The sequence below is a fragment of the Talpa occidentalis genome, unplaced genomic scaffold, assembly GCF_014898055.3.
Source record: "Talpa occidentalis isolate TD23 unplaced genomic scaffold, MPIMG_talOcc4v2.1 talOcc4.8, whole genome shotgun sequence".
Lineage (NCBI taxonomy): Eukaryota > Metazoa > Chordata > Mammalia > Eulipotyphla > Talpidae > Talpa > Talpa occidentalis.
Window position 1 is genome coordinate 17175667 of NW_023605194.1, and position 14193 is coordinate 17189859.

General features: G+C 38.7%; 1 protein-coding gene across 1 annotated transcript in view; it reads right to left on the reverse strand.

The window, feature by feature from the left end:
* SORCS3 (sortilin related VPS10 domain containing receptor 3) overlaps positions 1–14193 on the reverse strand; it is a 520755-nt gene that overhangs the window by 122704 nt on the left and 383858 nt on the right. The window contains exon 7 of the mRNA XM_054690210.1: positions 12350–12468. Coding sequence (XP_054546185.1) covers positions 12350–12468 — 119 coding nt within the window. The remainder of the gene's footprint in view (positions 1–12349; positions 12469–14193) is intronic.

Genomic DNA, 14193 nt, shown 5'->3' on the forward strand with positions numbered 1-14193 from the left:
AAATTATAGGACATTCTCTAAGATTAAGGGAAAAAATTACTGGCCATTTTGGCCTAGTAAGCAATCTGTGTTCTAATTTCCATAGAGCCTCAGCAGAATTCTCTGGAAGAATTAAATCTTAATATTTTATTAGAGACATGGACAGTAAAGCTCTGAGTGGTGCAAAGAGATCACCAGGCCTGGAGGACTGATAGATACTCTATAAATAAAAAGCCCCTCACTGGAGCCTCTCTGTCTTGACAGGAGGCACAGGCCAATCATCAGCATATAGGTGGTAACTGAGGCTCTGTTAGAAATCTGGATGTGATGTAGATTATAGGGAAAGGAAATTGAGAAAGACCTTTATTGAAAGGGTGGGCAGAGGAAGAGGTGCCTGTGTAGAGAGTAAGAAAAAGGTTGGAGAGAGGTGGGGGGAGAACCTGGACATTATCAAAGGAGCAAAGGGGAGAGAAAGGGACAGTCCAGAGACAGATGCTATACAGGGTCAAGTGAGTTAATTACTGAAAGCTGTGGTCTGTATGTCATTCAATGACATCTTTGTCAAAAGTCATTTCAATGGAGTGACAGAGGCAGAAGTCAGTCTCAAGTGGGTAAAAGGAAATGAGAAAGCGGGATAATGAGTATAGATAGCTCTCAAGAAATATGGTTGTGAGCCAAAGTTGGGACATTTATAGAAAGGAGTGTGAGGTTCAAGGAGAGCTTAGTTGATGTAATTTAAGGCTGGAAGAAATTTTAAAATATTTAAATATGGATTGAAAGTTTGGAATAGGGATGAATAAGCTAAGATAAAGGGGAATAAGGTTTATCAGTAAAGTCAGGTCCTGAGGAATTAGAAGGAATGGGATGATTGGGTATCTGGATAGAGGAATCTTAATTGGGGATGGGGATGTTTCTTTCTACTTTTCTTGCAGAGCTCAATCAACCTACAATACTGGATACATAGTTGGGAATCAATACATCTGAGTCATTCAAGATTGTCTTGAACTGGGTTCCTCCCTACTGTACACTCAGAGACAAGGGATTTTATGTTATTTCTTTGTCTTTTGTTTATTTTAGAGAGAAAGTTGGTTGTTTGGCTTTTCTTTCTTTGCTTTTGAGATATGATGGCAGAACTAGAAAGGAAACAAGAAGAAGGACACCAAAGGTGCATGACTGAACTGGTTATGAGCAATCAGAGCTCTAGCCCCCTGGGGACCTAACAAGACTCATGAAGGCTGAGGCTTAGAATTGCCCTCCTGGCCCAGGAAGGAGGAGCCATCACTGTCTCCTCACTCCTACTGATCAAATTATCCCAAAGGGTCTTTAAGGTCTGCACATGTACCAGAATGGCTAGGGGTCTCTTATGAGTATCCTACTTGGGGAGAAAACGACCCCTGAACAAAACTGAAAGGCTGACAATGAAACTGAAGCGAGGTCATACGAGGTCACCTCTGTACACAGCTAAATTGCTAAGCAAGCATGAAGCAGAGGCTGTAGATGGGACCATGAGATATTCAACACCAAGGTCAATTAAACGTCATTACTTCACAGTGAGATCACTCATTTGTGTTTATTCACAGAAGTACCTCAAATATTAATGGCAACTTTTACATCAAGCCACTAAAATCATTGTATGTAGAGGAGACACATCCCAGTTACGTGATATTTAAAGAACTTCCATTAGCACTGCTTTCTGAAAACACTTAAGATTCAGAAAGTGCTTCAAGAATATTCACCTGAAGATGTCTTTACTGGATCTCTTTTGAAGATTGTCTATGCAATTCTTTCATTTTCCTCTAAACTACTGTATTGTAAATGTGTCCCTAATGAAGAAATTGCTATTTATTTAACATTCAAAATATCTCCCATTAAGACCAAATTAACATCATTTAAAATATTGCCAAATAGTTTTCTTTGAATAATTACATTCTATTAATTTTTGCCTCAGGGCTTTTTTTTCTTTGAAAAGATAACAACTTATTAGGGATACAGTAGCCTTACCATAAAGGTTTTCCTACCTCCATTGTTAGTACATAAAGGAGGATCTAAAACAAAAGTATCCAAGAGCCAGAGAGCTGGAAACAAGATGCTACAAGAAAGTACTCAAGAGTCTTGAAAGATAATTAAGCCCCAGAATGTCTACAGTCACCTACAGAGCAATAGAATTTGGTGTCTTTGATAACGAGCACTATGGAAAGGTATCATCATGAACATATGCTCATACATAAACTGAGTCCATGAATAAAAAATGAATTTGGCGAAAACTTTTAATAATCTTTTATGTGATAGGTTTATAAAAACCCTTTAAAAAGGATGTGCATACACAAAATACTGAGGCTGATTTTTACATGTATAATAGGCCCTTAAATTTGGTATTGCATAGGACTCTGTAGTTTTCAAGACACTGCAAGTCCATTATTATCTCTCCTTGCAAAAACTTTCCAATTTAGGAAGAGCAAGTAGCACCATTCTATTCCGAGCTAGTGAGGAAACTGATGCCCTGTTTGTCCTGAGGATTTGCCCAATATCCCTGGCTGGTATGGGGCAGGTTCTTGATTACAACCATGTCTTAAATTCAGGATTCTTTTCCTCACATCAGGCCACTAGCTACTTGAATCATGAACTTCTTGAGAAAATGTCTCTACCTCCATCATAGCATAGCACTTCCAGGAGAAGAACAAACATCTGTCAACTTGCTACTGGCACTTAGTAATTGCTAATTCTTCTAGAATATTCTCCCACACTACAACAGTACTACCTGTCTGTTCATACCCAGAACTAACAGAAATTTGTATCCAAACTACTGACAGGTTCTATTGTAGTAGCAGAATTATTCTAGAACCACACTTAAGTATGCCATTGTTCCACCCTCAAAATTCCTTGCTAAAGAAGAGGCTTCTCTTTTGACTATATCAACCCATTACTAGGAGCTGAAGGTGGCATTAGGTGATGGATGGGTCCACACACTGTTGTTGGCCTTGATGTGGATCTGGAGGAAGATTTGGCAGATTTGGGAATTCTCACCTTTGAATTGTCTGCATTCTCCATACCTCTACATTAGCTTTTTTACTTTTTGTCTTTTAGTTATAGATCTGTTTCTTCTCTTGCATTTTTGATATTTTAAGATATATCAGTATATTTTGAAAAATATAATTGCATGCATATTTTAGTCAATAGTTTTATTCAATAGATGAATGAATTCATATCATATTGAAGCTGCTCCCACGCTGGGGCCATGGAAAGAGGATGGGGCAGAGCTTCATGTAATAGGACCCACAGATCTCTTGGGATGGCTTACTAGACTCTGTTCTTGTTTCTTCCTTACACTCCCTAATAGTCAAGGTATCCATCACATCACCGAAGGGATGTGACCACTTGAAAATTATGTATTCTCCAGGAAAATTACCAGAAAAGCTACTCCATAAGGAGAAAAGACAAGATTTCCAACCATCTTGGCTCAGAACAGAGAAACCAACTTATCTCAGTCCTCTGCCTCTACACAGAAAAGCCAATTTCTCTTTTATCCATCTGGAACGAAGGCATTTCAGGCAGACACTTTCCCATTAAAACAAGAGCTCTTCTGGGGAGGATTAGCTCCTTCTGATTTCACTACAAAACCCCAGGACTAGGGTTCCCTGCACAGAAAAGGCATTGACAGATTAACAAATTTAACTGCTTTCTGTACCTCTCCAGCTCAGTTTCCCCAACAGCGTGAGATCAAACACCAGGTCTCCTCAAGCAAAACCAGCTAGAGGGCTACCTTCTCCTCTTTGTCAGTAGAAATACAAAAGGTGAGGCTGAACCTTTGGGGTCTCTCTAAATGACAGGAGCTGTGTGGGGAATATAAAGACCCTTCTACCGCACATAAGATGCAGGATCAAAAAGAGTGACCATCTAGAAAAGGGCAGTTAGGAGGTATGGAGCACTTTTCTTTAAAAAACCAAATGGGAGAGGGTGAATTTTTTATTCAAAATTAGTATTATGGGGAGCTCATTATGAAGAGGTTACTTAGGTTTTTTTGTTATTTAAATTGCACTCTCAAATACATACACATTTGTATATAATTACTTATTCAAGGGTAAGTAATGGTCAATTATGTCTGAAATAAATATATCACTTTTATTAATAGGCAGTAAAAGCATATGGGTCTGAATGGCATCTGAATTCCTGTTGCTTCAATTGTCCACACATGAAATAGTTTGACCTGTGTCCCATGGAGCCATCAGTGGTACCAAAATGTCAGTGGTTTTCAAGCATTTCTCAGCAGCAAATATCTTATGTCAAGTGTAAAAGCATTAAGAATCCCAATACACAGAGAAAACAAGAGCCAAGCTGTTCCAGAGCCCACCTTCCCAACATGCACTTGGTGGTGCAGCTGACACAAGTCTCCTAGGAGCCAAGGACTGATGTAAAAACTTAAGAAACATGTCTTGCACGTAAGGCTGGGGAAGCAGGAGGAGAGGGGATAGGTTGGTCACTTTTTTCTGTGAGTTTTCTCCTCAGAGTTGTATATCTGTTAGGACTAAGTTTATCAGTATGGTCAAAAGTTAGAAAATTTGGGCCTCCCCTGGTGGTGCAGCGCTTGAACACTGGGCTGCAAAGCTGCCCGCAGCCTCTGCAGCACCGTTTTGATCCACGGCCACCAAGGAGAGTCCCACATGGTGCGACAGACCTCTCCTGCCACGCCCACGGCCCCCCTCAGCAGTGTATTACATCAGTCTGCCTGTTTCTGTTCCCCACTGGTGAATTCTCTCACCCTCCCGTGCTTCTGACTGTACCCAGTACTTGTATAAATAAATAAATCTTTAAAAAAAAAAGTTAGAAAATTTATGTGGATTATGTCCTGAAAGTTATGAAGAACCAAATCCACCAAAACCCCGATGACAAATCAATATGCCACTGTTGTTGAGCTGCTCAAGTAGTAGGCACAGAAGGTAATAATCTGCCTCTACGAGGGACACTCCCTGGATATGTGGCCCCCCAAAGCAGGTTGCACCCCCAACTAGCAACTGCAGCTTCTCCTCCCAAGACCATTCTGTGGCACAGTCAGACTCAGTATGAAGAACAGTACCACAGTGCTTAACCTGGATACCCCAGGTGGATACAAATCTGTGGGTTTAAACCCTGAAAGAGAAGCTACTTGTAGTTGATCTGAGGACTTTCTGCTGGGACAAGTCTTATAAGGCAGGTTTATTTCAATGAAAGGAATGAGGAAGTTTTGCAATTTCTGAGCTTCAGAAGTAGATATTAATCACTACACTACAAACTGTTCCTTTTGCATAAAGCCTTTCCTGATCCTGATTCAATTTCCAGAACTTCTATACTCCAACAAAAATTAAAAACCCACACTGATTTCATATATTTATTTGAGCTATAACCCTTATGGCTTCCAATAATTTTTCAAAAATTAAAAAAAAATAAAAATAAACAACAACAACAAAGAAAGCACCCAATAATCAAAAGGATCAATGGTCAAGTAAAAATAATACTATGAAGCCAACCACGGGGAGTTGCTCAAATTGACACAAAAGTTAGTTCTGAGCTTTCCAGTCACTATATAGAAGGGCACACACAATTACCTAGGTTTAAAGTAGAAAAAGTTCACCTCTCTGGGGCAATTGTTTTGCTACTTCACCCCCTCCCACAACTACAGCTGCCCCAAGACAGGGAGGACCTGGGGCATCCTGTTCTCTCACTTCCTTGCTGTCCCCTGTGTCTTCCTCTCTGCTGCTTCACCTTCCTGACTGTATCCACACCAGGCACTTGTTCTGTCCCTCCTGCCAGGGTAGGGTTGTGACTCCTCCTCCTCACCCCAAGAGCAACAAGTTCTTCCCACTAATTTAGCTCTCATCACACTACATTAAAATTGCTTAGTTGTCTGTGTTCCCCACTGGGCTGCATGTATTTTAATATATTTAAATGAATGAATATAAAAAGGGCACTGAATAACATAATGGATAATTCCTCGATAGCAGTTTTATAAAAACGTAGACATTCTACATATGGTCATTTCTTATGCAGTGAGCAATTGCCAATTACCCCAAGTTGTTTTATATTGTTAGCTGGAGAAACAAGATTCCTTGGCATGAAAAAGATAACTACACTCCCTGAGAATAAGGATGGTGTCTTATCTTCTCAGTTCATTTCAGTTCAACAAACATTTATTGAGTAGCAGTCATTACGCTAAGTGCATAGGAAACAATGATGAATAAGGCATAGTCCTGTTCTTCTTTAAGTATGCAGACCTGGCTGGGGAGTCCTAACACACATGGATAGGTACTCGGCAAAGCAGCTTTGTCCAATGCAGACTGAGTCTAGAAGGCAAGACTAGGCCTATAGGAAGTGGTTCTTAAAGGATGTGGTTCATCTGGTAAAGGGACATTCCAAGGGCAAAAATAAATAAAAGAATGGCACATTCAGCAAGAAATGACATGTTGTATACATGGAGACTAAAAGGGTTTATTTTTACTACAGGGAAAAATATAGCAAGGAAGGTATAGAGGTGGTGTGATGGGTAAGAAATTCACAAAAGACTGATGGAGTAGGTAGAGGAGCTTGTAGGCAATAGCAAGGAAATTGGATTGTATCCTATAGGTGATGAGCAGCCACTGATGGCAGGAACATTGATTTTTATTTTAAATAAATTACTTTGGGAACAGTGTTGTAAATGAATTGGAGGACTGCTGATCGGAGAGCAAGAAAATCAGTTAACAAGCCATTGCAACATTTCAGAAAACACATGATAAAGAGATATAAATGGTCTTAAATACCAGGTAATAACAGTGCTTACCCCTTTTCTTCTCTTTTAAATCACTCCAGAGCAACAAGGAAATTGAGAAAGAAAAATGCAAATTCTATACTTAATGAAAATATAACCCTGAAGCCCAATATATGTAGAAAGGAAGCCAAATGCAGTGGAAGACAAACAGGGCACAGACAGGCACCAGGGAAAGAATGTTTACAGCTATAAACCTTACATCAAGCTAGAAAAATATACTTCTGCAAGGATGGCATTTCCCCAGAAGCAAACCTACAACCTGCTATTTGCAACCAAGGGGATTTGGCCTAGGAATCAGCAACGAGAATGTTCCTCGAAGTCACTGGAGATGAGGAGTTAGAAAGCATGGCTGGATTACAATCCAGGCAGGTGGTTCTACCTTATGAGAAGAGCCCACTGCCAGACAGACCATCTTGAGTTATATGAAAACTCACTGACAACCAAACTGTTCGAGTGAAAACGAACTCTGATCTATTACCAAGATGAACCTCCTCAAATACTTCATCTAAGAAGATCTCATGTCTTTAAAAAAAAAAAGTAATTTTTAATGATAAGATTAAAAAAAAATAGATCAAAAACTATAAAACAACAGAGCGAAATACAAGAGAGAAAGGATCAGGGCAAGCAACAGCAGATATAGAAGAAAAACGTGTTTCCATGGAGCAAATGAAAAGTATGACCAAGCTACTGTGATTATAAATAACCTATGTGATATGATCACATCTATAGAAAAGAATTGAAAAGAGAAATACAAGAAGTTGCGGAAGTTATGCTGAGGCAACAAAAGGAGATAAAATATAAGCTGGCAGAGCTTAAGAAAGAAATCAAACAATAGCCACCAAAAAGGAAAGAGAACCCTGAGCATGTTAAATAATCAAGCATAGGGCAACACTTTTTTTATTTTTATTTTGCTCAGGAAGTTAGAGTAGAGTAGAAGGGAAAGATGATGACCCTCCTTTGTCTTTTCTATTGTCCACATCCTAATTCTTCTGGAGGAAGAGAGATAAATCAATAAAACTGAAATGAAATACATTAAAATAAAAATCATGAAAACTTTTGAGAAATTAAAAACTGAATCAATTGGATCAAAGAGCCTTATTATTCCAGAGGAAAAAACTGATACAGTATGACCAACCACAAAACATATACTAATAAAGTAACTGGTATTCAAATATATACATATTAAAAGGACTTTAGGTATCAAGGCAAAAAAAAAAAAAAAAGAGAGAGAGAAGACACGCAACATGGAAAAATATCAGACTAGCTTAACACAGTACCACTCAAGAAGTTAATGGAGGGCCTCCCTGGTGGTGCAAGGGGTTAGGATGGATGTAGCCTGTGAAGCTGTCTGCAGTCTCTGCAGCACAAGTTCTATTCCCGGCCGGCTGGGGAGCAACACACATGGGGCAGCAGACCTCTCCTGACTCGCCCTCTGCTCCCTTCAGCAGTGTACTTCCATTGATCTGCCTGTTCTGTTCCCTGCTCTGTCTCTGGTGAATCCTCTCACCCCTTCACACCTCTGGCATGTACCCCAGCTCATGAAAGCATAAATAAATAAATCCTTAAAAAAAAGAAGTTAATGGAGCAAATTTCTTATGGAAAGCAAAGAATGCATGCATTTTATACCCTAAAAATTATATTAAAGCATAAAAGGGGCAGATGAACATATTTTCAACATTCAAGAATTCACCTTTTTTGAATATAATACTAAAGAACAAACTTCAGAGAGCAAAATATAAATGGAAACGCCAGAGTAAGAGGATTGGTGAGGACCACTGAATAACTTTACCTGTAAACTAAGATCACAGTTAATGCAGGAATGACAGTTCAAAGCAAAATATAGATGTTCAAAATGATTTAATTAGAAACAGGTTAGACAGAGCAGAGAGTGAGAGGTCATAAACATAAGCTATTTTTTTCCACCTTTCCTCAGCAGTGCTTCATAAAATATTTAAGTCTAAACGGTATTTTATTTCAAGATAGAAAAGCAAACACTAGAAGATAATGTAATCTACCAAAATTGGTTGGTGAGGGATTAAAGCAAGAGGGGGAGAAAATAGAAATACATGGAAATATACTAATTTTATAATTGCTCACAAGAGAAAATCAATAGATATTATCCAAAAATAGAAGATATGTTGTGTTATGCAAAATTGTAGTCATAAAGCTAAGTAGTTGGAACAAATATTCAAAATTATCAAAGAAACACACAGGCAGCAAAGGAGGGAAAACAGACAATATAATGAGAATTTTAAAAAATGTTAACTAACAACTTAAAATACACTGTCAGAACTAAGACAAATCTGTTACCTTAATCCATACAAATGGGCAAACCCAGCTATGAGGACTCTGAGTCAGTACTGATGGCCAAGGACTGCTGTTCAAAACCAGTGTAAGTGTAGTTGTTTACTTGCAACCCACTAAATTCTTTTATTGCATTATAATATAAGCCAACTGGTAGTTGCAAATAATAGCAAATATTTGTTTTTATTTAGTGATTAATGAAATTCACTGTTTTGCTCAAGAGGACTGGCCTTCGGCATTATTTAGGGGCAGTGTTATTTTATTGCTTCTGGCCTCTTTCATAGTAAAAAGATTAATTCCTTAAAACTGCCTTCAAGACCCTGTGGGACCAAGTATACTCTATACCTTCCTGATGTTCTCTAAACTCACCTTCTAGATCACCTCTGCTGCATCCTTCTCATCTCCCTGAACTCTAAATACTAGAATGTCCTATGTCCCAGTCTTTGGATTGCTTCTCTTCTCTATATGTACTTCCTCCCTTGGTGACTTCAATGCTGTGACTCAAAAATACCCGCGATATACTGATATGTTCCTACTTATATCCTCAGTCCTGAACTCCCCAGTAGCCCAAACTACACCCAAACTCGAATCTCTACCTGCCCATCGCACCTCTCAGTGGGGGGCCCAACACACCAGTCTCTATGTTCCCCTCTAACTTCTGCCACCCTTGCCTTAGTTCAACACTCAACAAGGTCTTCCTAAATAACAATACCTACAGATGTCTAACACTCACAGGCCTTGCTTATTTTTTGGCATAGTATTGTCATTATCTGATTTATTATGTAGATCTATAAATAGGAAAGACATCAACATTTATATAACATCGCTTTGGTGTTCTACAGATACAATTAACAAATGTAATTCTCCCAGCACTTTATAAAGTGGGTGTAAACAGCCTTATTTTGTAGGTGAGTCCAATGAGGTTGAACTCAAGGTCACAGTTAAATGTGGCAAGCCAAGGATGTCAAAAATGCTGATCTCCCTTGAGTTCTAAACTACAGGTTCTTGACCATCATCCTTCACAATCTTTCCTATCTACTTACATATGGACATAAATATCACAGAGACTTTTTTTCTGTTTCCCACTAGGATGAAAAAAACAAAAGCAGGAATTTTCTTGTGTTTGTCATCCTAACCACAGCACTTAAAACTAGGAGTCTACAAGTAGGGGGTCTAGAAAGGAGTCACCCATCAATAAAACTTTATTGAACAATGGGAACTTATATCTCTTTCAAACAAAAAAAAAAAATGAAGCCAGCTGAAGAAAAAACCTGTGATGACTTCCAGTATAATGTTAAAAACAAACATTTCAGAATAGTCACAGGAAAAAAAATCTGGATATTTGCCTGAAGCATTACAGAAAACTTTGGGTGATACAAAGGAAAAATGAAACCAAAAAATCTGAATATTTTAAGTTCTAAGTTATGCTTCCTGGAAACAAATCTGCCACATTCATCATCACATGCAGCATCGGCATTATGGAAAGGGCGATCAGAATAGTAAATTCATAAATCATTCCATGCTCTACATTAAAAAAAAAATTAAACAGAAGAAAGCAATGATAAAGTCTTAAATCTGGGACCATAACAATGGAGATGAATTGTTGAGAAAACATTAAGCATGCTGTTAGAAGGGGTTGTGTATTTAGTCTGTGCAACACAGATTGACTTCCAGGCATCTACCTTGAGTGACCCGGTAAAGAGTAGTGCCAACAGGTGTCAAGTTCCAGGGGACTTACAGATGTTACTTCAGCTATGGAACATCCAAATTGGGATGTTAAGATGGCTGCTAGCTACTTGGGCCATCAGAATGCAGTGGAGGTCACAATCCACTGACAAGAGTGAGCAGGACATGGCAATGTGATTCAAACCATGGGAACTTACAAGTGCAAAGAGGGCAGAAGGTGAGGACTCTAAGAATAATGCCTGACACAGTCTATTCTATCTTGTCTATGTTCAAATAATGCTGTGAAAAAAGGAATGAGAGTGGCCATGACTGATCAAGATTTAGGGGACATTCCCATGGTTCTGACTTAGAATCAAGCTGAGAAGCAATTTTTTAAGGATTTTTTTAAGCCAGAAAGCCCTCTCTTGACAAACTGGTTTCTGAGTGGCTGGCTATTTTTCCTATAAATGATTAGACCTCAAAAATCCACACAACCCATTTGCAAAAAGGAGTAAATCCTACATGCATAAGTTTATCCATACATGAAGTAGTCACTGAGAACCTCTGATCTGCAAAGGCATCTTCCTCAGAGCAAGGCTGATATTGTTGCTAACCTGAGAGAATGTGGAGTGCAATGTGGAAAGGAGACACATCCACAAAGATTTAAGGGATAATCCCTCACATGCTGGAGGAATGGTGGACAGTAGGAGCTACCAGCATTCAGAAAGACATCAACATTTATTTAACATACTCATCTTAGAAGTTCATAGAAGGTGTCATAGAGGAGATGGGTTTGATCTGGACTAAAAGATTAAGAGGGAAGCAGAGAAAGTCATTCAGGTCTTAGATCTGCACGAACATAGGAGATTCCAAATTTTACGGTTTCTTTAGGAAAAAAGTATGCAAAACAACTGATAGTTGAAGAGTGGAGAAGCTGAGGAGGGAGGTCAAGGCTGTTAACAATGGTAAGTTGATTACACACACACACACACAGAGTTACTCAGTGGAGCACCCTCTTCAGATTTTCCCAACTTCTATTTTTTTCACCTCCTTCCAGTGACACTGACACCTAAAACAAGGCTTATTTTGTTTCCCTGAAAGTGTCAGCTCCACGTAGTTTTCCCCAAAAGTGAGGATTCTTGAAATGAAGGACTCTGGACTCAGATACATGAGGAGGTAATCAACACTGTAAACTTTCCCAGAAAAGATCCCAGAGATGCTTAATTATGGAATTCTCACTCACAAGTTAGACAGGTCACTTTGGACAGAAGTGGAATGCAGCTTTGATAAAAGACTTGAAAGTCAAATTCCATTAGAGTTTTTGATTCTAAGTGACCTCAATCTTCAGCCCAAGTCTTAGTCATCTCCAGGCCAAGACTTTAGTATAAGAAAACAATCCAACTGAAGGACTCAGTAGGTCCATGAAGTCATCTGGGAATGATACTGACCCTTAACATCTTCCCCTTTCATCACGAGTCTGGGATCTTATCTGGGATCAGCTCCCCAAAGCAAAGGGGGGAGGGCACCCGGATCCACATCTTCACAACTGTGGGGGAACCATCCTCAGATTCCCAGTGAGCAGCTGACTTCTCCTTGACCACCAACCCCATTTTCTTCACTCACCTGAATGAAGATATATTCATCCTGGACCACCAGGGAACTGATGTCAATGGAGCGGGCAAAAGGCCCACTCCGAGTTGTCTCGGCGCATTCCTGGATCCTGCAGGTGAGGTAGTGGGCATCTGAAATGAGAGGGCAGAGTGACGCTGAGACCAAAGGGGGAAATACAAGCAACATTCTCAACACCCAAAGCTCTACCTTATGGGGAATTGATGCAATTTAAAACAATAATGATATTTCCTTTTCTTGTAAATAATTTGTAATAATTTTTAAAAAGTGGTGACACCTAGTTCATGCAAGGGAGCAGGAAAAGAGTTACTCTTACATCCAACTGGCAAAAGAGTAAATAGGTATAACTTTTTGGAAGAGCACATTTTAAATATCTATCAGAATTCTAAATGTGCATATCTTACACCAAGTGACTTTAATTCAAGCCATTTTTTTTCTAGAGAAATGCTCATACATTTTCAGAAGAGAGAGGGACAAAATTTTACATTGTGGCATTATTTGTAACAGTGAAGAACTGGAAGCAGGCTGAATATTCCCAAATTAAGGAACATTTAAAAACACTAAGGTACATATATATTAGAGAGAACTGGACTGCAATTAAAACAAATTAGGTAGATGCATATGTATTAACACACTGATTTCTCTAAGACACACGGCTCGGTGATCTTTTAAAAATATTTAGAATATATATAATGCAATACAATTTATGTCAGACAAATCCTTTTGAACAAGTATGTTTATTTAATATATATGTTTAAAAAGGATACACACAAACATCTATATATACATGCATATATAAAGAAAGAGAGAGCATGAGAGGGAAGTTTGTGCCATACTAGAAAGAAAAAAAATCAATGAATACATAAAAAATTTAGCTATGATTACTTTTGGGGAAGAATTAATTTAAAGAGATAGAGTTGAAATAGGGTGTTTTTAATATTTTATATCTTTATTATTTTTATACTAAGAATGCATTTACTTAGTACTTAGATAAACTTTACAAACTCACACAATTACTTATAAATCTAAACATTGCAACAATTTAACACCCCCCTTGAAACCCTCAAAAATATGGTAGCAGCTGAGCTGAATAGGAAATCCTTAACTGTGCAAGCCATTTTGATCAAGATCACAGGATCATCTAAGGAAGGTCATCCATTCAGTTACAGTTTTTTAAGGGAAAACTAAAGTAAGAATGTGTAAAGAAACCATTGTGCAAATTTGCTTTAAAAATGACTATTATTGGGCATCCCCTGGTGGTGCAGGTGGTTGAGCGCAGTGCTGTGAAGCTGTCCACAGCCTCTGCAGCATGGGTTCAATCCTGGCCTGCCGGCGAGAGTCACACATGGCACAGCAGACCTCTCCTGTCTCACCCGCTGCTCCCCTCAGCAGTGTATTTCAGTCAGTCTGCCTGTTCTGTTCCCTGCTCTGTCTCTGGTGAATCCTCTCACCCTCCCCCACATCTGGCCTGTACCCCGGTTCTTATATGCATGAAAAAATAAATATTTAAAAAAATGACTATTATTCATTTAATGGTGTTTAAGAATAATGTAAATAATGTATGGTCAAAATGAAAAGTGGGTAGGAATCATGTTAGGATTAAAAGCAGAGAAGTCTTGGTCACTATCTAAAGCTACATGCATTACTCTCTGTATTTAACACTGTCCCCAGGATGTGGGCACAGGTGTCAGAGGTGACAATCAACAGAATGGACAGCAGCAAAGTCAAAAGGTTTAAATAAGCAAAAATGTCTAACTATTGAGTTTAAGGCAAGGGTACTTTATTTTTATTTTTTAAGGGTACTTTAAATTATCCCTAACTGTCTATCTTAATGAACT